Genomic DNA, 22,741 nt, shown 5'->3' on the forward strand with positions numbered 1-22,741 from the left:
CTGGCACACACATTTGGCACAAATGATGAAACCGCCAACACAAACATCTGGTGTGAACTCCTCCTCCTCCTCCTCCCCCTATGGTGCAGTCCCACACAACATGGCACAGGCCTGCACAGGATCCACAGATCAGGTTACCATGGTTATAGATCCAGGCAGTCCACCAGCCTGCTTATTCTTGGATGAGTTAAAATTACCACCGCAGTTGTCTTTGTTCCTCCACATCTTCTTTTGTCTGTAGTTGTACATAATGTACAAGTTGTTTTATGTTTATGAAATTGCAGATTCTCTCTCTGTTACATAATCACATAAGCTCAGTTTCAGTTCCTTGCTCTTGTTTCCCGTGCCTCTGTCTGATTTGGTATGTGTGTGCGTGTGGATAGATTCCTCGTCAAAACCAACAGACAGAAAACACACAGTAGCAGGGGGGGAGCAGGGTGTTCCTGTCTCTTGGGTGACAGTGAAAAATGGCATTTGAGAGGATGTCATGCTGCAGTAGTATGATCTTCTGGTGTTCCCTCATGCCTCATCAGACTTTAAGTCGCCCAGAGGCTGCTGGGATACTTTCTGTTACACTCCACATCTTACAACCGACTCGCTGACAGAAAGCCGCAGGCTGGGCAACACAGGCCAAATATGTGCTCTGTTTCATGGGCTGTGTGCACTGGTCAGGAAATTACTTCAAAGACTTGCTCTCTGATGGTTGTTATCATCATGTGGCATTGTTAAAGGATGATTTCTGGTTTAGATTGGGCCAACATTTCTACCTAATAGGAACTGAGCTGAAACTGAGCTTATGTGATTACGTACCTATACGTTTTATCATTTGGAAATAAAATTGGTCAGCTGGGCAAGAAATATGGGTATTCAAACAATGTGGCGGGTTGTATGCATGCAGAACATTGTGCTAAGTATTCAAGGCAGAAGGGGGACATATGAGTTGATCAACTTTAAAATGCAAGTTGAATTTTAATAGTGGAAGTATTGTAAAAGTAAAAGGGACATGACTCTCTGGCAACATGCAGGATCATTTAACTGCTCTTGTTTTTGCCTGAAAGATTTCATTTTGGTAATGTTTTGTCAAATATCAATGTTATTATTTCGTCTTAAGAGAAAATATTGGCCAAAAAACAAAATATTGTTAAAGTAAGATTATCCTATTTTGAAGTCCTGAGTAATAAACAATAAATATTACCATATCAGCTCTTAAAAGACATGTCTAAAGTGTGACTTCTTAAAGTTGTCAAGCATGAATAGGAGAGTGGCTTGACTGTGGCATTACAAACAATGCAATGCTCATTTACAACTCTTTACATAATATGTAAAGACATCGTATTATGAGGTTTACCTTGGCTGGCTTCCTGTTTTCTATCTAATTACATGCACCTCTATAGCTAGACGACTTGATCGCAACATAATTCACTCTTGCTGCCTTCCTAAAACCATTTTTCACCTGAGAAGCTGACCTCTAATCAGCTCAACATTAACTTGCTTGTGATTAAATGCTGTCTGTCAAATTAACTTATGTCTCACCTCCCTCCTCCTCCTCCTTATCCTTGACCCCTCTGTCTCTCTCCTCTCTGCCTCTACCCCCTTCTTTTCTTCTCTTTCCTCTTCTTCTTCTTCTTCCTCTTCTTCTTCTACCTCCTCTCCCCTCTCTCTTGCCCCCTCCACACAGATGCTCCCAGCCGCCCAGCTTGACAGGAGTGATGGGATGTGTCAACTAGGTATTACACCTATCCCAACATTTTACACTGCAAGCAGGGAGAGTGGCTGGTGGGGATGGATATTTTGGGATAAAAAACTTTTTATAGGAGGTTATGCATAATCAGAGCGTGGAGTGATGCTAAATAGATTTACAGGCAGTATACATGTTTGCACTTCATTGTTTTGAGGGCTGAAGAATTGAAGAGAGATATTATCTAATTGCAATATTTCTTTGTGTAAATTATTTTTAATCGGGGAGGATATTGCAGCTTATTGCCAGTTCTGACGGATACTGGAAAGCTTTGAAAACATTCAAATTTTAATGTGGTTTTCAAGGTTTGAAAAGTGATCAGATTTTTTTTTTTAATTTTGCTTATATAGGATGCCAAGTGTAGTCACAAATAGGTGACACATTTTGAAACATGAAACTCTGTGCATTCCTTTAATTAGTCATCCATCTGTAGAACGCTGTCAACAAGCCTAATTTTGGTTGTTTAAAGCACAATGACAGCTAATTTAATGTGATGAAGTAATCAGTATTCTCTGTGTTTTGTATATAAATATGTGCCTGACTGGAAAGGCTCACCTGAAAAAGTTTTACATGCATCCTGGAAACCTATGGGCATCAGGTTATGGGATTTTGTTTTTTTTAAATATATACATATAAAAATAATCATAATCATATGGGTCTCAGTTTTGGCTAATATGCTCATAAGTTAGCATATATATTGTAGACACAAGTTCTCCACAAGAAACTGTATATAGCATAAATCAGCAGAGTATGAAAAGCAATGGATATCACACTCTTTCCATCAACCTGTAGACACACACAAAAAGGGACAGAGGAATAAGAAAGCAAAGAAAGATCCGACTTAAATGTATTCTTTTGTTTTTTTTTTATCGAAAAGTATAGAGTTGGTTTGGTAACTTGGTTTCCAAGCAATACATGAAATTACCATTTGAATAATTAAAAAGCTTTGCATCGGAATCCAGTGGGACAATAGAAACAGGATCTTTGGTTGACTCTTCACCGGTCTATAAGACTATTTTAGTCCAACTCAGTGATCCGTTATAAACGTCTTTTGTCTTATTCCACTCGAATAACCCTGTCAGTCTAGTTCAATGCAGTGGGACATGATTCATGAACGTGCTGCACCTGTCTTAATGTGCTTGTCACACACCTCCTCACACTTTTGGTTCCCATAGAGTGAATGACATAAAAGAAGACATACAGATTAAAAGGCAGCCAAGTGTCAGCCAACAGTTAAGGATGGTAAAGAGTGACATGTTGTGTTTTACACAAACAAAAGTTGACATGACAACAGTAATGAGATGAATCCTAGCAGGTATTGTCTCTCTCTACCTCCTACACTTTTCCCATCATCTCTCAACTCAAGTTTTTCCTGTCTATCAAAGACAAGTCCATGTTTTAATCATTGCATTATATTTCACCTCTATGTATTTGCCTTCTCCTCTCCTGTTTTACAACATGATTATTATTTCTCAATTAGCCTGTGGAATATTGATCAAATTATCAATTAGTCTGACAAATATTTTCCAGATTATTTGGTAAATAAAGTCTAAAATTTGAGAAAATAATGACAATTGCACATGACATTTCCTTAAAAGCCAAGGTGATGTCTTCAGATTGTTAGTTCTGTCTGACTAATGCTCCTAAACTCTAATATATTGACTTTATTACCACATAAGGCAAAGAAAATCGGCAAACCCTCACAATGAAGAATTGGAAGCAGTTACTACTTTGCAATTTTGCTTGAAAAGTGGCTTCCGGAATTAGTCAATTCTCTTGATAAGCCATTTAAGCTCTACATCAGTTACATAACAAAAGTTACCAGAGCCAATACTGATGTCTTTGTGCTCACATACTGGCCCTCATTTATCAAACGAGTGTACGGCAGAAAGTGAGCATAAAGTGGGCGTATGATCATTTCAACGCAAGGCTCAGCATTCATCAATTTGGACGTGAGCGGAGGGTACGATCAGATCTCGCGTCTGCTCTCAGCTCGTGTACGCAAATTTGAGTCGGCGTGAAGTCTGAGTCAGAGAATTGATCTTAGACTATTGTATCGATGCCTGGGGCTTTTTTTTTTTTTTTTTAAATGGTGACAAACCAAAGCATGTTTAGGCTACATCATTAATCACTAAAACCTCATTAAAAATAAATACACCCTCCGACCGTGAAATTATTTAAACGGCATACTAGCCAGGGCTGTTAAAGGTGTTGTCTTCTGCTATTTACCTTTATCCGGCTCGGACACACGAGAGTTAAGTGTCTCCGCCACCGTTGGAGGTCCTGACTGGGACAGAATTCTTACTAAATTTAAAGAAGTAAATAATATCTCTCCATCATAATAATGACAATATTTGGATATTTATAGGCTATCAGGCTTTATATATCACAATGTATAAATAAAATATTCCAAGATCACCGGGAGTTGAATGGTCCACTGCTACTCTGCTGATAGTGGCACTTATTTCCTTCTTTCACTTTTTATGCACCTGTTGGATGTCATTGTCTGTGCTCCAAATTGAAAATATTCACTGAACTTGTTTGAGCATATACTTTTTATTTCATAAATCCCCGTCGCTGCATATTTCCTTAAAATGTCTATTTCGCTCCTGTTGTTATTTGTCGCGGTGCACTTTGTTAATAAAGGTGAGTTTAAAAAAGAAAAGGAAAAAAAATCCTCTTTTTGGCCGTATTGCGTCCTTTGGTGTCGTAATCGTTAGGGCGTGACATTCAAATTACGCTTGTTTTCCGCCCCCACATTTATCAACGTCTGATCATTCTTACAATGTGATTGGCGGGACACGAACGTTTGATAAATCACACTTGAACCCTGTCGTAAGACAAAGTATACGCTCAGATCTGGGCTCGTTTCTACATTTGTTTGATAAATGAGGGCCAATTTGTTTAGCTACTAAAAAGCCCACAGCAGCCAAAATAGACCTGAAATATTTTGAAAGGAAACTGAGAAAGGGAAGCAGATCTTGGCATCTGTAAAGCTATAAACATCATATTGATTTGTCTTTTTACTTGATAACTGGTTGCAGTTAACATACTTTTGTCATCCAAAATGGATGGGAGAAAAACAACAAGAGACCGGAGATAAGTTTTAAAACAACAAGAAGTGTGGCCTGGACTCCTGGGCTCTCTGGTGTGATCAGACCTTCACAAGGAAGTTAGGATATAAGAACCCTCAAGCTATGAATCAAGATATTTATCTCTGTTTTCCCGTCTCTCCTTTTTTCCCCCAGCAGATGAGGCCGCCCTGGACAATGTAATCGGACTGAAGGAGTCATCTGCCGTATTCACACCAGAGCGAGACAGAGGAGGGACAGAGGGAGAGGAGGAGGACATCAGAGACACAAGGATGGGCGTGGGGAAGAACACCACCTCCAAGTCGATGGACAGCAGCAGTGAAGGGGGAAAATTTGAAGAGGAGAGCAAGCATGGCGCAGATTTCTACCCTATTCCGGTACACAAACCTGTTTAATGATGGCATAGTTATAAGATTGTAAAACAGAGCTTAAATAACCTTAAGATAAAACCACAAACACATTACACAAACAAAAGACAGGATTTGGTCCTGTTCTCTTTCTTTGGCTCGCATGCTCAGATTTGGCACTACTTTTTGCTTAGAATGTATTTGTTTGAGCATAAAGCCCAAGCACGCACGCACGCACGCACGCACGCACGCACGCACACACACACACACACACACAATCTGTATGCTTTATGACCAGTTGGTGCGTGCTGTTGCCGCTCAGTCCATTCATTTCCTTTGTTTGGCACCAGACGAGAGCTTCAAGGAGATCAGAAGGCAAAATTAAAATAATATCAATTTTGTTAGGTCCATTCGTCCTTTTTTGTTAAAACTTTTTCTTTTTTTTGTTTGTCTATGTACATAAATCCAACATTGGAAATCACCAGGGTACATTTATAAAAAGCACATTATAAAATGATTGCATTTTTTCTTATTTACATTTTAGACAATGGCACAAATCAGTGTTGTACTTAAGATATATTTTCTACTCCTCACTGAAAGCAGCCCCTTTCAGTAGAAAGAGTGCTAATAATTTTCATACATTAAATGTACTTTTTATTCAAGCAATTTTTGCCAATAAAACTTTTCTTTTACTTGAAGCAGATGCAATAAATAGGTTTTTCAGGGGCTTAAATGACAGTGTAGTGACAGAAAATCAAAACCCGACTCTGCCTGCACTTCCCCTCAACTCTATGGAGCTGTGTGGTGTCTCTCAGCTTATGGTTTTGGTTCTCCAACTTACTTCCAACTTTACTGTTTTGGTTCATTGTTAATGTTTATGTTGCTTCATTTTTTAGCAAGAACCTCTCATAAACCAGCAATATGACACCTACCCAGAACAATCTGGCAAACCGACAAAGCTGCAAACTAGGTGAAGGATCTAAAAGGGGCAGCAAACTTACATTCATCTGATGTTCAGAAACATAACTCTAAATCAGGGATTCTCTCAGTTAAGCCGAGTTCCAATTTATGGAGCCAACATATGATTAAGGGCAGCACAGGAAAAATGCAGTTGTGAAATGCCCTTTCGAAATTGCTAACTTTAGCTAGCACCACTAGCATTGATGACAGAGCATCAAATGTAAGTAAGGGCCACCGTGGGCCTGCAGGCCACACTTTGAGCAGCTATCCGCTAAATGAATGTGGATGGTGCAAAATCTGCTGGATGTCTTAATAGTCAACTGCTAACACATTCAACATAATGTTAGTTTATAATGTCAATGTTGTGTTTTCAGTTTTTCCTGTAATTCCAAGTGCCTCAAAAAATAGTATATGCAGTTTTAGGAAAATAATCCAAGTATTGCTAGGAGGGATTACAGGCTGTACAGTAAAAACTGGGCTAGGAATCACTTAACCACACAGTTAACACCGACTACTAGATGGATGATCATCTTTGCTTACTTAAATATGCAAAGGCAATGATCCATTGGTTAGTTTGGATTTTTTCAAGTCATCCTCACCTTGTTCATAAATGTGACACAAATACTCTCCGGACATTCACCGGAAAAGCACACACTCATACATCACACACAGTGGAAGTGTAAGTGGAAGAAATGTGTTTATAAAACAAGATTGCATGCTGTAGGAAAGGTGTTCATGCCCAGGTTTGTGACCTTTATTTCATAGCTCTTTATTTGACTCTACATGCTGTGGCATGGCACACTGAATTTTAATAAACTTTCAAACTCTCTCCCCACCTGTCTTTTCATGTGGTTTTGTCAGACGGCCAATAATGTGTTAAAGCTGTGCTCATCCTCCTCAGTCAGTTGTCTGGCACAGTGTGCAAACTGTCATCACAATTATGAAAGAGGAAAGGGAGATGATAAATATCTGCATTGTGTGTTAAGGTGGTGGTAAACGGCGTGGGCGGTGCCAGTGGAGACCAGGACACTGAGAACACAGAGCTGATGGCCATCTACACTAAAGATAATCAAGGCGCAGAAAAGGTAACTCGAGGGAAAAAAACAGAAGTGAAACGTGCAATCCTTGTGTTTTATTAGTCATCTAAAGTGCTAGTTTACTCCAAAATAAGCCTGTACTCAAGCAGACTGACACATAGTCACATGGTTCAAAAAGCTTACTCATAATCACTTATAATCACAGCTTCAATGACTTTACTTTTCCTCCCTCACCTTTCACCGACATTTCTAAAGATGTAATCCTTCAGATTTCAGTCCGGGTGAATTTACATAACGTGGTTGCCATAGTAACAAGTGTAGTATGGCAAACACACACTTGAACAGCTACTTTATCACAGATACAACAGTGAAGCAACGGGTGTATCTGTTTACAGTGAAACTAAACAAACGCATGTCGTTTTATTAAAGAATTCAGAAGTTTTCCACACAGCAGCAAAGCACTGAGCTCAACACTCCATCGAGCAGCTCGCTGTGGATACTCCTCCTGGTTTAATTACCGTGTCACAGTTTTGTTTTTTATGATTGGGGCCAGTGCTTGCACGCTATGCCAGTTGAAGTTTGATTGCCTCTAGTCATGACGTAATCCAGGTAATTGCTGAGCATCTTAACGGAAAAACCATCCAGGTTACAATGTGTCAAATCAATTAACTAAAATACATTAAAGCTAACCAAGCGAAAAAGAAATGGGCATTCTAGAAACATTAATGTTATACAGAGCAAGGTAAACTACGACCAACATGAAGCAACAACTCATTATTACTGATAAGTTATATTTCAGAAAAGCATCCATTCATATGTTTTCACATTAATAAACTCCATATCCTTGGGTAAATTACATTTTTTATTTATTAAGCTTTTTAGTTTGAATTGAACAAACAAACTATTTACTACTATTTGGTGTTGGGCAAAAGAGATGGCTGAATTCAGTTTTTTAAATAAAAGTGTGGGAAAAGTCTTAACATATTTTGCTGTCTACCTGGTTCTTTGTTATTGAAAGCAGTGAAACTCATTCTCACTGTACTGGTTTATCAAACTGTCCCCATCATCTCTTCTCTTATCCCGTCGTCACTGTGACTGTGCATTTCTCTTTGCTGACAGTGAAGTCTTGTGTTTTGTTCTTTCACACACTTTCTTTCTTCCTTCCTGTGACTTTCTTTTTTTATCTCATCATTCATAGTCTTTCTCATATCCGTGGCACTTACTTTCCTGTTCTTTCACATAGATAATTCTACCAGAATAAGTAAAGATGTCAAGAAAAATATGAATTATGAACATAATATTCGCTCTGTTTCTTTGTTTGTGTAGAGCTCAATGTCTGAGACGTTGGACAGCACAGACAGTACAGACGCACGGAGGATGGATATGATCTATACCATTGAAGACACCCCACCCTGGTACCTGTGTGTGTTCTTGGGCTTACAGGTAAATCTACAGACTGAACCATTTTGATTTGACTTAATCTGTGTATTACCAGTCATAATTATATTTTGTTTCCCTGGCTAACAGTGTGTTTATACTGAGGATGTCTCACCATATGAGCCGAAAAGCATGCACACACACATGTCCTGTATAATCAGGGTGCACAGTGGTTGTACTTGTCATCTCAGTGCAGTATTTTTCAACCAACCGTCCACAATATTCATTACACAACTGCACGCAAGACACAAAAATAGGGTTTGGCTCATAGTAGTCATCCTGTTGGTGGTTCAGTTGGTTAATGTCCTCACTGTATGACCACAATGTGTTTGTATCTGACACTGGACTTTTGTCTCATAGTCATTACTCAGAAGTTCTCATATCTGTGAGAAATAGGAATATAAATAAACAGTGAGAGCATACGCCTAACATTGGTTACACAATTTGTTTTTGTAATTTTTGGAAATAAACACATCTTTAGAGGTTTGAGCGTACATTGTGGACACAAATCTGCGTCATATATCTCATATTGTAGAATACTGTGGTTTAATATTGCTATCCTCAGAATATTATGGCTTCAAGAATACCAATCAATTTAATGGCCTGTCTGTTAAGACAGATTAGCAAAGGCTAAATAAAGAATAGTTTGAAATGAAAAAAGAAATGTATAATAGCAATTCATTATAAAGCTTCATAATTATATCAATAACTCAGTGAAATTGTAGCTAACTATTAGCGAAACATATTAATGAAACAATTATATTTTTCTCTGATCAAATTGCACTTTTAACAAAGCACAACTGTTACTGCATGTAGAATTGTATTCTGTTCTTAAACTATCAAAGTAACCAAACTACTAAAGGAGTAGTGCATGGACATGATGCTTGCCTGCTTTCTCGTTCAATTTACCACAGATGAGAAACAGGGTGATACATTGTTGGGGATTGGTTGATAAATGACTGCAATTACTAGGGGAATATTAGGGCTTGGTAAAGGAAAGAATATGTAGAAAGCGTAAGTGAGTCAGACCATTAACGGACTAAAACGGCTTCAAATTTTTTATGATCACTAAGAGTTGGTAAATGTGCCTCAAGCAATAACATTGGTGGCATTAGGCGTTTCCAGCGTTCCACATTTGGCTTAGATGCTTTTTAAAAAAATGTTTTGCAAAAATGAATTGATGGGACTAGGGCTTGGAATTGATAAGATTTTCTTGATACCAATGTCATTATAAATCCTGCTTAATGGTCCAAATAATTATCACTTCCCTTAATGATTCCTTATCAGTTTTTTGTTTTGGTTTCAGCATCAACAGTTATTTCTGATGTTGAAATGTGAAATGTGTGTAGATGAAATGAGAGAAAACTAGTACATTATTCGGTTTAAGTAAGGTTTTCTTGGTCTAAGAAAGAAAGAAAATTCTGCTAAGCATGTCTGTGTGGTGCTAATGTTATTATAGCATCCGATATTTTTATTTTCATGATGTGCTGCTCGGTTGGAAAGAAGTAACACTCTTGTGCCGAGTGTCAAATACATGGCATTCCTAGATTTTAAGCCCACGTTGCAAATCACGTCATCTTTCTTTGTGAAATTAAGCCATGCATGGACCATTTCTTCCTCTCCGCCAGTATTGGTAAAAGCAATTGATAAACTTGGACACATATGATTTAGATGGATTGGATGATTTGGAAGTGGATTTCATCTGGAACCAGTTCTTGATTCCCATCCCTAGATTGAACTTGTTTAGGCCAACATAGGCTTTTCGTTCAACCAAATACTCTGGCATTGAAATTGCTGGTTAATTATCAAGATTCAAGCATTACGAGTTAAAATATAAAGTGGTTTATACATAATGGCATGATTCAAAAATAAATCACTTGTTCCTTTGCCCATTCCATATCTGTACAACAAATGTCGTTGAAATTGTGCGGTTGTTGAGAAGTTCTGACTAACCACCAACGCTAGGAGGTCAATATTTTCTTCTTGGAAGGTAATGATCCGAAGAAAAATGTAATGAGATGTTTGGGACTTCCTGAAAGGTTATAGCAATGGTATTTTTGTACTTTTGACATAGCTTGACCTGACTTTGAGCTCCATACTTGACACTGATTGTAAACTCTGTAAACAATCATTAACATACTGACTGCTTCTTGTTTTTGCAGCACTACTTGACATGTTTCAGTGGAACTATCGCCGTGCCGTTCCTCCTCGCTGAGGCGATGTGTGTCGGCTTCGATCAGTGGGCCACCAGTCAGCTCATTGGGACCATCTTCTTCTGTGTGGGGATCACCACCCTGCTACAGACCACACTGGGCTGCAGGTACGCACACACAATACTGTCTAACATACTATCCTAAATACAAACCCCTCGGTCATACAGTAGATTTGTACCTACACGCTTACTCTAAACTCAGCTAGAGACGGGCCTCTGAACACCATCAAGTGGGTTGTAGAGGTGCCCAAGAATTCACATACATTAAAAAAAAATATCTTAAAAGTAGAGACAAACCTCTTTTGACAACTGTTGGTTAGGTAATGTTCTCTCTGATATAGTGATGAAGAATGGATTTGTTTTTAAAACAAGCGTGCCATGAGGAAATATTAGCCTGATTACATTACATTTGAATTCATAATAGCCGGCAGTGATGGGTGAGGGTAGTTAGGTGGTTACAGCTGACGTGGCATAACACATATTTATACCTAGTTTATTTTTTCACCTTTCTGTCATTTATTTGGGAAGGTGAAGTGGGCCTTAAGCCACAAAAGGTTGAGAAGCCCTGGTCTTAACTGCAGCTTTTCTATAAGTTGCACATTGTATTCAGTCTTTTTCTTCCACACCTTCCTTTTTGTCCTCCCCTCTCTTCTCCCTCTCACCCCTAAGTACCACTTAAAGACAAGGGTCATGTCGACATAAGGTTCCCCTTTCTCCGTCCTTCCTCTTTATGTCACTCTGAAGTATGTTTAAGTGTGTGCTTGCATGCATTTAAGTGAATGCTTACACATGTTTTTCTTTTGGCAAGGTAGGTTCCTAGAACTTCAACAATCAGTTTTAAATATACTTTTTAAATTAATATATGTCAGATTAATTAATGGCATAAAATGTGAGAATGCCCAGTCAATAAAAGCACACAAGGTGTGCAGCATGTTCTCCCTTGCCTCTGATACCGACATACATGGACGTCTGTATGTCTGTATGACACAAAGCAGCGGTATTTGGAGATGTTACATCACTGCGTGGTAATCCCCTCTGTTGTGTGCAGTGTGCTGCTATGTCAATGTATATGTCTGTTTGACCCACACGCACATGCAGCAACAGGATGAGGCTCATATTTGAATAAAATCTGACAATGCTAAGGAGGAGGGGACTATTTTTATTGCTGACTGCTGACTACATAATATACACGGTCGCCCATAAAGTTGGAATAAAATATTTTGACCTCTTTCCATGAAATGATTGTGATTCTTGAAAGATAAAGTGTATATCTTCTCAAAACTTTGTCAATCTCTTCCAAACATATCCCAATGAAAATGAAACCACAATTAACAGAGGATTGTGTCTGAAAACAAAATTATTCCAACTTTATGGGCAACCGTGTACCTATTTCATACCTTAAAGCAGGGATGGGGGGTTTTTTCTGACTTTTGAAAAGGAGACTTTTTTCAATACCAGTTGTCTTGTATGTATGTTGTATATCAGAATGTGATGAGTTATTAATATTTTGTTCCTTGTTTCATTCACGTGACTGAAGTTTCTCTTTTGTAAGAGTATAAAATTAACTTCCCAAAAATTATATCTTCTGAGTTAAGACCACAAAATAGAGGATGAAGAGATTCCAGGAACTAAAGACATGTGGCTTTTGACTGCAGACACATACAGCCATGTCCTTTTCCCTCTCGGTCCCCACCCTGCCCTTGAGCACTTTATTCTTCTTCACATGTTGATCTATTACCTGAAATCTGGTTCATCAACAATTGTGTTTTATGCTCTCAAGCGTACATAATGTGAACCGATTGTGTTTGATAGACAGAGAGAATTATGTTAGTCCCGGCACTTGCCAAAAAAAATAACTGACACGAGACATTACCTGCTGCCACAGATGTTCTCTAACTCTTGCATTTGTGTTTTATGAAAGCCAGATCATGCTTGCTTGAGATTATATTTTTCTTTCATAAAACAGGGGCAGTTCAGGTTAACTCTTCTACCATTTTTTTTAAATAAACCTAATCTTTCTACCATGTCATGGCAGATTCTGAGTTTGTCATTACTGTTCCCATAGCAGCAGCCGTCGCTGTGGCCAAATCGCCTCCTTCAGAGACAAAAGCAGATAGACACAGATACTTGGTGTTCTTTTTGACATCAACTCCCCTTGACTGTCGCCTCAATGGAAACAGTGTGCAAACAGTCTCTTTCTTTATGAACTTTTGAACATTCAGTGAGAGGCTCAGAAAAAAATGACATCATGGAAAAGAACTTAAACTTTGAAAAACTTTTGTGGATATTTGGGAAGTCTCATGAGAAAAACAAATGTCACAAGTGTTTCGATTTACCATGAAAGTTAAAAAAAAAAATGCATTGCAAACAGTGGAAATAGTGCCATGCGTTATTTTACAGTTTCTTCTTCTTCTTTTACTTGACTTATGTACATGTATAACACAGTTCCGCATTACTTTGCTGACATGACTCTGCTTAGAGCTCACATCAGGCGTCAGCAGTCTTGTTTGCTTTCAGGCCATGATTACATTTTTTCTCAGAATAAGGAACAAAAATGTCTGAAACTTTCTTTTCCACATATCAACATCAACAGACCACAGACTCTCCAGTACGTCATACAGATAATTTTTAATACGGATAGGCTTTTTTTTATCCAGGCTATTGATTTGTTCTTCTGTAGTATCACAGCTCTGCTCATTTACAGCAGGTCTGTTTGATCACTACCTGCAAAAATTGTTTTAAATAACCTGTAGCTCCAACACAGGCACTAGATGTAGGACAGGGGTTAAAGGTGTGGTGTGTAATGCCTGGCCACATTCTTCAAACTAAAAGGGAGCACCCTTTCACCTCCTCCCACCCAGTGTGTACAATTAGAAGAATTAATAAAACTTCCGAAAAATATGTAGAGTTTTCCACACTTCGAATCGTGACTCATCTAATAGCAGTAATGCTACTGGTTGCATAGAATCTAAATTTGCAGTCATCTGTCATAAAACAAAAACAAACCAACTGCTCAACTAGTTGAGAATTACACAAAATTAGATCTTATAATCTTCATGTGTGGCTTTGGCCAATCCTTTACTTTAAAGATCGTTTAGCTTGGTTTTTCCAAGAAAACTGCCACATCAAAAATATATATTTACACTGTTTCTGTGTGGTTTGTGTTATCATTAGTTTCCCTCTGGATGTTTCACTAAATAGCCAATGTTAGATGTTATTTACCAGTCTAAAGGAAAAGGAAGTTCAGCATCAAACCTCATCTCTTTATTCCCAGAGATCTGGAATACCACGCCAAAGTTAAGTCTTTTTTGCTTTTTGTTGTATTACTTCTTTTCTTAGCCGTCAGATGTGTTTTCTTGCCGGGAGCGGGTGGTGATGAAGGTCACTTGCCAAGAGCTTAAGCCACCTTTGTATTTATTATGCCACTAAAGGGGGGTTTATCTTCTATAGCAGTGTTTCCTAACCTCTTTTGTGCCATGGCACATATTTTACGTTAAAAAAAATCAAACGGCATACCGCCAAACAAATGTCAAAAAGAGAGTAAAAAATACCCTAAATATGTTTAGAACTGCAAATGGACTGTCATCTGTCACAATTCCAACCATCCTCCTTTATCTGGCCTCGGGACCGGCAAAAGTGACCCAAAAGGGACTGTAAGCCAGCCAGCAGCGACTTTGCGCATGCGCAATCTATTTGCAGATTGGCCTGCACATGCTGCTCGTTAAGAAGAGTAAGAAGGAATCTCCAAAAGTCTCCACCAGAAAACCAGTCTAGTCGTTTTTTTCAAAAGTCGCTAAGTTGGCAACACTGTTCCAGCTGCTGGACATATCGCGCTGATACACTGCTCTCTGTTGAAAGAGCAATTAATTGTTCTGCCTGCACTACACGCCACTCATTTAGAGTACTAATCTGGTGAAATTGGATAATCTTTCACAGCACACCTGATTATTTCTCGCGGCACACTTGTGTGCCACGGAACAGCGATTAGGAATCACTGTTTTATAGGACTGGCCCGGGCTAGCTGAATAGCATGCTCCTTTCACTGTACTTAAATGTCTGACATGACGTCAAAACTGTTACATCTCCATATTCTGATGATCGTTTTAATCAATTTTTAAAATGTTTTTAACTAAAGTTCTGGCCATATTTCATACATTGCACCTTTTTATTAGCCTGGCTACCTTTTTATAGTGGTATTCCACAATTTATTGCACTTCCATTAAAAGCAGAACTTTCAGGTGACTGATTATATAATGAATTGTCAAAATTGTTGCGAAAATGATAATGCCAAGATTTGACTTTTAGTCCCTAACACAGTATGGTTCAAAAGCTTCCCATAATGCAGCTCATTAGCATCTGTCAATAGCTAAGCACATGTCCATGTCAAATCGTAATACGTGGTGATTGGAGGATGCTCTATTATTTGCCTCATCATAGTCACAACAGGGACATTTTCTGTTCAGCGTAGCCTCCAGCAAACTCTGGCCGAAGGAGTGATTGATTTCCAGTAAAAATGTATTTCTCTTATTCAATTCCTCCTCGCACTCTGATACAAACAAAGACACGGCAGAGAGAGACTGGTGTTGGCGTTAACATGAGTGGCATTCCTGTCACACCAACAGCCCACACTCTCAGAGGAAGTGCTGAGCTGAGGTGTTACAGACTGTGCCTTTCTATTTATTGAGCAAGTTGCTTTGCCTGATGAAGGCTCAGTATGGACTTTTTTTTATTATTTCAAGGACGTACATTTTTATCAACTGATGTGTACTTAAAGTTTATTTGCATATCTAGCTTTTAAATCTGACTCCTTAGGTCAGTCAAGAGTAAAAACAAAAATATAGTGAGGCAGATGGAAGGAAGGGGAGGAGCTGTGAGTCATGGTGCCAAGTGAGGTCGATCAAAGAAAAAAACAACAACAACATCCAAATGCTTTTCCAGGAAAGGTGTACGTGCATCTGTGCGTGTCTTCACCTGAGTATCCTGCTTGTGTGAGCAGCTGCCATCTGCAGATATTCATGCAATCTGAGATGATTCAATGTGGTGTTTTTGGACTTTTTTTGTAATATTTATTTCTGTTTCATCCTTTTTTTCAAAACTGCCCTTCCTTCTCATAATTTTGTGTTGGCTGGATTGACAGAATCAGTTAGCTTTACTTTCATAATTAGTGGCTGGGCAGTAGCTCTGCTGCCAGTGACCTCTTGTTTTTTGCGGATGTTATTCTTCTTCTTCCTATCAGGAAATCTGCCTTCCCATGCATGAAAATAACCCAAGTTAAAATGTGGTTCTTTGCCAAATGTCCTCAAGTGGCTTTGTGGGCTAAATGCCCTGATGGTGAAGCTACAGCACTGTCTCACTTCAAACCAAACATGATTTGTTAAGAAAATTTAAACGTCGGTGTGCAGACACAACTCTGAATGGAACAGGTGTACTGCTAATTTTAATTTTGTTATGTTCACTTCCTCTTTCTTAAGAAAATAGAAAGTCCCCTTTTTAGTTCATTCACACCATTTTATTTCTGTCCTTGGCAGTTCCACTGACATTTTTATTGCCATTTTGAAGATAACAAACATTTACAACCATACTTTGACAAATATTTGATGATGGCACAAACAGAAGTAATAATGTCTCGATTTGTACATGGAAAGTATAAAAACTAACGGTGCTTGGGACAGACGCACCACAAAAACAAAGAAAAAATAGAAGGATTAAACAAGAAACACGGGGCAATACCAAATAATACTTCCACATGCAGTGATGCCAAACTGTAGAGCCATACTATGCCATTGTGTCAATTGTTGAAAACAATTTTTTGAAAGGCCATTACAGGAAATTGTGCATGTTTATGAGTTTACTAAAGGTGTGAATGGTGCTGGATAGTTTGAGTGAAAGGGGAAGAAAATGGGGGAAGGAGGGAAATCAGTTCCATCAATAAATACTACTCGTCCTGTGTTTGACTGACCTTAGATAACTAGAGGGATTCTTACTGTCCACACAGTGAATCATATTGAAATAATTGGGAATAATGTCTAGCAAGAATAGCATGAACTGTATGTTCCACAATAATGATTTGTAACTTAAACGCTGTCAATCAATAACTGTGTACATAAAATCCCCTTGTTTCATACTAATTGTACATGTGTGATTAATCCGGCTCATAATGTCATATTTTTTCTTGTGTTTAGGTTGCCTTTGTTCCAGGCCAGCGCTTTCGCCTTCCTCGCACCAGCCAGAGCCATCCTGTCGCTGGACAAATGGAAGTGTAATGACACCGGTAACTCCTCTCTTCTTCTGTCTCTCACTTCTAAATCATTCAACTCAGACACTCCCATCTGATAAAATGCTTTGGGTTATTGCATCTTTGTTTATTTTGATTATAACTCCAAATGCTGTCAGCATCAAAGATGGCAGAGAATTAAGTTTCCCCAAATGGGATTCTAGGTGCTCCAAATTAATAACTAGAGTTGTGATTCACATCGTGATCTTATTAATGTTCTCTAATTTTCTAATCTCTTATCTCCCCATCTTTTTCCATGACCAGCAGTTCCACAATTCAACAGCACAGAGCTCTTCCACACAGAGCACATCTGGCACCCCAGGATACGAGAGGTGAGGCAAAGACAGACAAATGAAAGACTTGAAAGCGATGAAGAAAACTGAAAGTTATTATTAGTGGAAGATGTTGTGTTATTTATAGATTATAGTTAAATAATGGATTTTTAAATGTTTAAACAGGGCCTTCTTTTTCTTTAAGCCTGTAAATGGAAGCATCATTGTCTGTTTATGGCTTCAGGGTTTGGTTTTCCATGACAGAAGCTGTTCATTTGTGTTAACCTTTTCCATTTGCGTCAGCCAGTTGAGTAATTGTTTTTTATGTGACGCGCGAATGAGACTAAACTCAATCAGAACAAATCAGATTGTTGAATGGGACATCGATGGTCTGAGGGCAGGAGGAACGTGCATGTGATAAAAAGTGACAGAAGAGAACACAAAGACGAATAAAGACAGGACAAACATGATTATTTTTCCGTAATATCGTGTCCTCTAACCATGATGTAAACAAAATCTTCATTATTTTTATTTTTGATCAATTAATTTGATTTCAGATTATTTGGGTAAGGATGAGAAAAATGTTGGTTATGAACCTGATTTTTTTTTTTTAACATTGTGATTTCTTGTTGTGATCACTCAGTAGAGGGTGGTTCTAATAATTGCCTCATTCTTAAAATATGAGGACTTTGCTCTGTGATTTATTGCCTCTGCTCTCTTTGTCTAAAGCCTAATTAACCTAATATTACATTTCATTAAATGCAATAACTTTTCTGTTGACATTAGCAAGACACTTCTTATTTAAGAGTGGGCAAGGTGTATTAATTTAGATTTAAATGATTAAAGATTAAAAACTGCTTCCTGTTGCTTCCAGTCAACATCATGTTCTGTCTTACTGGGCACTTGTGTTTCATGTGCTCGAGTCCAGATCATTTAAAACAATTAATTGTAGTTTTGTTAAAATTATGTCATCTTTGTTTCAATTTTTTGTTTCTTCAATTTCTGTTTGTCAGATCCAAGGGGCTATCATCGTGTCATCCCTGGTCGAGGTCTGTATCGGAGCGTTGGGTCTGCCCGGGATCCTGCTGAAGTACATCGGCCCTTTGACCATCACCCCCACCGTGGCCCTCATCGGCCTGTCTGGTTTCCAGGCTGCAGGGGAGAGGGCTGGAAAACACTGGGGCATTGCTATGCTGTAAGTTCAGACTCTCGCAAAAATAAATGCACATTTATGTGTCTAAAAAAGGCTCTTTACACTGACACTGAACCTGAAGACCATTTCCCTGTTGTACCTTTGTGCGTTCGATAGGTTTAGATGGTATTTGGAATACACTGAGCATACAGATGGACAGCTGTACAATGCTGCAGGAGTGTTATTACGGGTTACTATAAATATATTCCGTTTCCGTCACCATTGGAAACCACTGTAGCTAACTGAAACTCAAACATTGTATAACCATTGATCTCTGTTCATAAGGAAACTTAAACTATGCGTTTCATACTCAAAACATTTGGTTTTCAAGTATCGCCTTAAGCTTTTCTGCAAGATGGGAATTTACATGGTAACTTGTAGCTCATTGATTTACAGTGAAACCAACTCTCTAGATCTCCTTATCCACTCAATTTCGAGATGCAAATATTCTCTGTGAAGGAGAAGAAAGTGATTCTTTTTACTTAAGGAAAGAGTGTACCGGATCATGTAAATACTGTAAAGATATGGAGCATTGGCTCATGGGGGACGATTCGCTTTAAAGCTGTGATATTCATGTTCTGTGGCACTGGCTCTTCTTGTATCACGGCTGTTTTTCACTGTAGCTGTAGACCTCCTTCTCTGACTCCACAGGGACTGAGGATATGTGTCTGTAATTGCCACTCAGTTGCTTTTTCTCGGGCAGTTAAGATAATTGATTGGCTTTGAAGCCTCTAGGGTCCAAGTTGGACGCTGACAGGAGGCAGGAGACATGTTGGTGCAGGACTAGTTCTCTCATGGGAGAATATACACTATAGAAAATAACAAGCCAAACTGATTGATATTTCTGTCTGCAGGACTATCTTCTTGGTGCTGCTCTTCTCTCAGTATGCCAGAAACGTTCACTTCCCTCTGCCCATCTACAAAGCCAAGAAAGGCTGGACTTCTTACAGGCTGCAGGTCTTCAAAATGTTTCCTGTAAGTACACAACTTGTCATGAAAGTACATAAATACACATGCTTTCTGCCTTTTCCCCAAAGTATGTTTTGTCTCCACCTTTTGATTCCTTTTCTGAGTAAATATCTCTTTTAATGAATCAATCAATCATTGGGTGTTTTTTTTTGTTTTTTTTTACAACTGCCCCCCGCCTCCACCACAATCTGTGTTTCCATCGAAGTCACAAATGTTTAAACCGAGCTAATCTCATTCTCCCTGGGAGGTTAAGAGGTTTTCCCTCTGTGTGCCTCTGTGCAACTTGTAAATCAGTCTTTTCCTGCCCTCTGCTGGTGATATATCGAAAAATATAAACTCTTAAATTTGCATCAAGTAACCTGTCTGTTTGCTTCTCATTGCTGTGCTTCTTTTTACAGGGTGACTTTTACTAAATTGTAATGTTGACATAGCCCTGTAAATTGAAAACAGAGTTAAACACATTTAAACCAGTTCTTAAATTTCCTGTTTTTTTCTCTGGGAGTCAAAATGTGTTGAATTTAAGTTTAAAGACACATTGAAATTTAAGTTAGAACTTATTTATTTTCCATAATTTGATGTATTTCCAAGAGAAACAAAATATGTGGGCAGGGAGTTGATATCAGAGGCCTTAAAATCTGATCCCTTACTTATGATTGGTTCAGAAATGGCCGTGGTTTTGTGCATTTAGCACATGATACAGAGCTGCAGAGACCTGTTAACCTCCATACGCATCTCAATCTCAGTTGGCAAAACATTTTTTAAAAGGCAGCATTTAGATCAAACACACTACCTACTATATTATTGCTATGTTAGTTTCTACAACTTCACATTTTATTGCATACATTTACTTCAAGATGAGTGATCAGAAAATATTTTTAACATTTTACAGGTAGGGAAAAGAGAGATTTTTATGGAGAGATACTCCAGAAATATTTTGGGACATATTTTGCGTATCAAGAGACTACTGATATAAGGATACAGGATTAGAACTAGTAAGCTGTGCTTTTTATGTGCCTTCGTGAATGTGATAAGTGTTTTCTCTTCACCCAGATCATCATGGCCATCCTGGTGTCATGGCTGCTGTGTTTCATTTTCACTGTGACTGACGTTTTCCCACCGGAGGATGACAAGTACGGCTACTATGCCCGCACAGATGCACGACAAGGAATCCTCGCAGCTGCACCGTGGTTTAAGATCCCATATCCCTGTAAGTGTGTTTTAAGGAGGACTGGCTGTTTGGAAATAAGTTGTTAGTCTTATGCCTGGTCTTTATAAGCTGGGTTGATACAGCTTGCAGCAAGCCGTGGTGTGGAGATGTTTTGGTTGCACTGATCAGTCAGGGAGTGAGGAATGATAACCTCAGTGTTGTGACAGTTTAAGATTAGATTAGATTAGATTAGAGTTATCATCGTTATTGTAATTAGCCCAAAGTAAGTATGGAATGCAGTTGATCTAATCAGATCAAAAGTCCATGAAGATATACTTTTTTTTTTAAGTTTGTTTTTATAAGGAATCTAACTGATATACACAAAATATCCTCTGAACAAATTTAGAAATAAAACTGGAAAGTATATAACTGCAATGAAAACAAAGCAAAAGTCTAATTCTTAAGATATTATCAGTTTGAATGCTGCTGCTGACCCGCTCTGTGTTTTTACCTCTACAGTCCAGTGGGGCTATCCTACTGTAACAGCTGCAGGTGTGATTGGCATGATGAGCGCGGTAGTGGCCAGCATCATCGAATCCATTGGAGATTACTACGCCTGTGCACGTCTCTCTTGTGCTCCTCCGCCTCCCATTCACGCCATCAATAGGTAATGCTTCAGGTAGTATTAGAGAGAATGAAAACTAACAGAAACAAGACAGTCAATTTGTGAATTTACTGTTTGAAATGTGTTTTGATTGTTTGTCTGCTGTCTCTATAGGGGGATATTTGTTGAAGGTATTTCTTGTGTGCTGGATGGTCTTTTCGGGACAGGAAATGGCTCCACCTCCTCCAGTCCAAATATAGGCGTTCTGGGAATCACAAAGGTAACACACCTGCACTTGTTTCATTTACATTTTCATCCTGCCTTTTGTTTTTGGTTTTATGTCGCATTTTTTCACATATTGTTTAGTAGTCGGCATCATTTTTCTGCACTGAGGAGGACTTTTCTCTCATAGTTTCCTTCACTTTCTGAACATTTCCATTAAGTTAGTGTATTTCTTTTACCGTGATGGTTTAATTCCAAATAGTTGCTATTTAATTAAACCAATTTTGAAGCCTAACTTTTGCTGCTTCTTAAATGTGAGGATTATCTTTTCCCAATTTCATAGTGTTATATTTCAGTTATAGATTTATCTGATCTCTGATTGGTCTTCCAGGTGGGCAGCAGACGTGTGATTCAGTATGGAGCCGCCATGATGCTGCTGCTGGGGCTCGTGGGTAAATTCAGCGCCCTGTTTGCCTCACTGCCCGACCCTGTCCTCGGAGCTCTGTTCTGCACCCTGTTTGGTATGATCACGGCCGTGGGACTCTCCAACCTGCAGTTTGTTGACCTCAACTCCTCCAGGAACCTTTTTGTTCTGGGTTTCTCCATCTTTTTCGGTCTGATGCTGCCGAGCTACCTCAAACAGAACCCGCTCGTCACCGGTGAGTGTAAGGGAGGAATCCGGACGTTTAAAAACTAGAGCTGGGCAATATGAGTTGAAATTCGAACTAATGACACATTTACCTCAGTCATGATAAATGAATCGTTTTAAATGTTCCTTGCAGTTGACCTCATACATTATTTATACTTGGAAATAAAGAGGAGTAACATAAATGAGTGTCTGACTTTTGTTAAATGTATTTAGTTGTCGTTTACACATTTCAAACCAAACCAAAACTAAAATCAAAGAAGTAATATATATTGATGTGAATACCACATGTGGCTGCTGTTATTTCATTTCATCTGCAGGATGTTCTAGGATTGTTTGCACTAATGTGTATGCACCACCACTTTTCCGTGTGCCAGTCAGTAAAAGATGAGTCGTGTCGTAGGCCTAAGTTGGTTACTAAGCCCCTGTCTCTTTGTCTTTCTCAGGCATAGTTGAGATTGACCAAGTTTTGAACGTGCTCCTCACCACCGCCATGTTTGTCGGAGGATCTGTCGCCTTCATTTTGGACAATACTATCCCTGGTACGGTGTTTAATCCACTCTTTTTCACGTTTCACACTGATGATAAAAAA

The 22,741-nt window shown here is 38.7% G+C and overlaps 1 protein-coding gene across 3 annotated transcripts in view; it reads left to right on the plus strand.

Annotated features, from left to right (window-relative positions):
* Positions 1-22,741, plus strand: part of slc23a2 (solute carrier family 23 member 2) — a 43,223-nt gene that overhangs the window by 15,649 nt on the left and 4,833 nt on the right. The window contains exons 2-15 of one of the 3 annotated variants that reach the window (XM_059336878.1): positions 1,679-1,727; positions 4,987-5,207; positions 7,124-7,222; positions 8,501-8,617; positions 10,774-10,931; positions 17,006-17,094; positions 17,362-17,429; positions 18,383-18,564; positions 19,416-19,536; positions 20,581-20,737; positions 21,197-21,344; positions 21,456-21,561; positions 21,895-22,162; positions 22,596-22,691. In XM_059336878.1, the coding sequence (XP_059192861.1) occupies positions 1,679-1,727; positions 4,987-5,207; positions 7,124-7,222; positions 8,501-8,617; positions 10,774-10,931; positions 17,006-17,094; positions 17,362-17,429; positions 18,383-18,564; positions 19,416-19,536; positions 20,581-20,737; positions 21,197-21,344; positions 21,456-21,561; positions 21,895-22,162; positions 22,596-22,691 (1,879 nt within the window). The remainder of the gene's footprint in view (positions 1-1,678; positions 1,728-4,986; positions 5,208-7,123; positions 7,223-8,500; positions 8,618-10,773; positions 10,932-17,005; positions 17,095-17,361; positions 17,430-18,382; positions 18,565-19,415; positions 19,537-20,580; positions 20,738-21,196; positions 21,345-21,455; positions 21,562-21,894; positions 22,163-22,595; positions 22,692-22,741) is intronic. The other 2 variants (XM_059336879.1, XM_059336880.1) reach the window with 2 other exon arrangements.

Source organism: Centropristis striata, chromosome 7, assembly GCF_030273125.1.
Source record: "Centropristis striata isolate RG_2023a ecotype Rhode Island chromosome 7, C.striata_1.0, whole genome shotgun sequence".
NCBI classification, from domain to species: Eukaryota; Metazoa; Chordata; class Actinopteri; order Perciformes; family Serranidae; genus Centropristis; species Centropristis striata.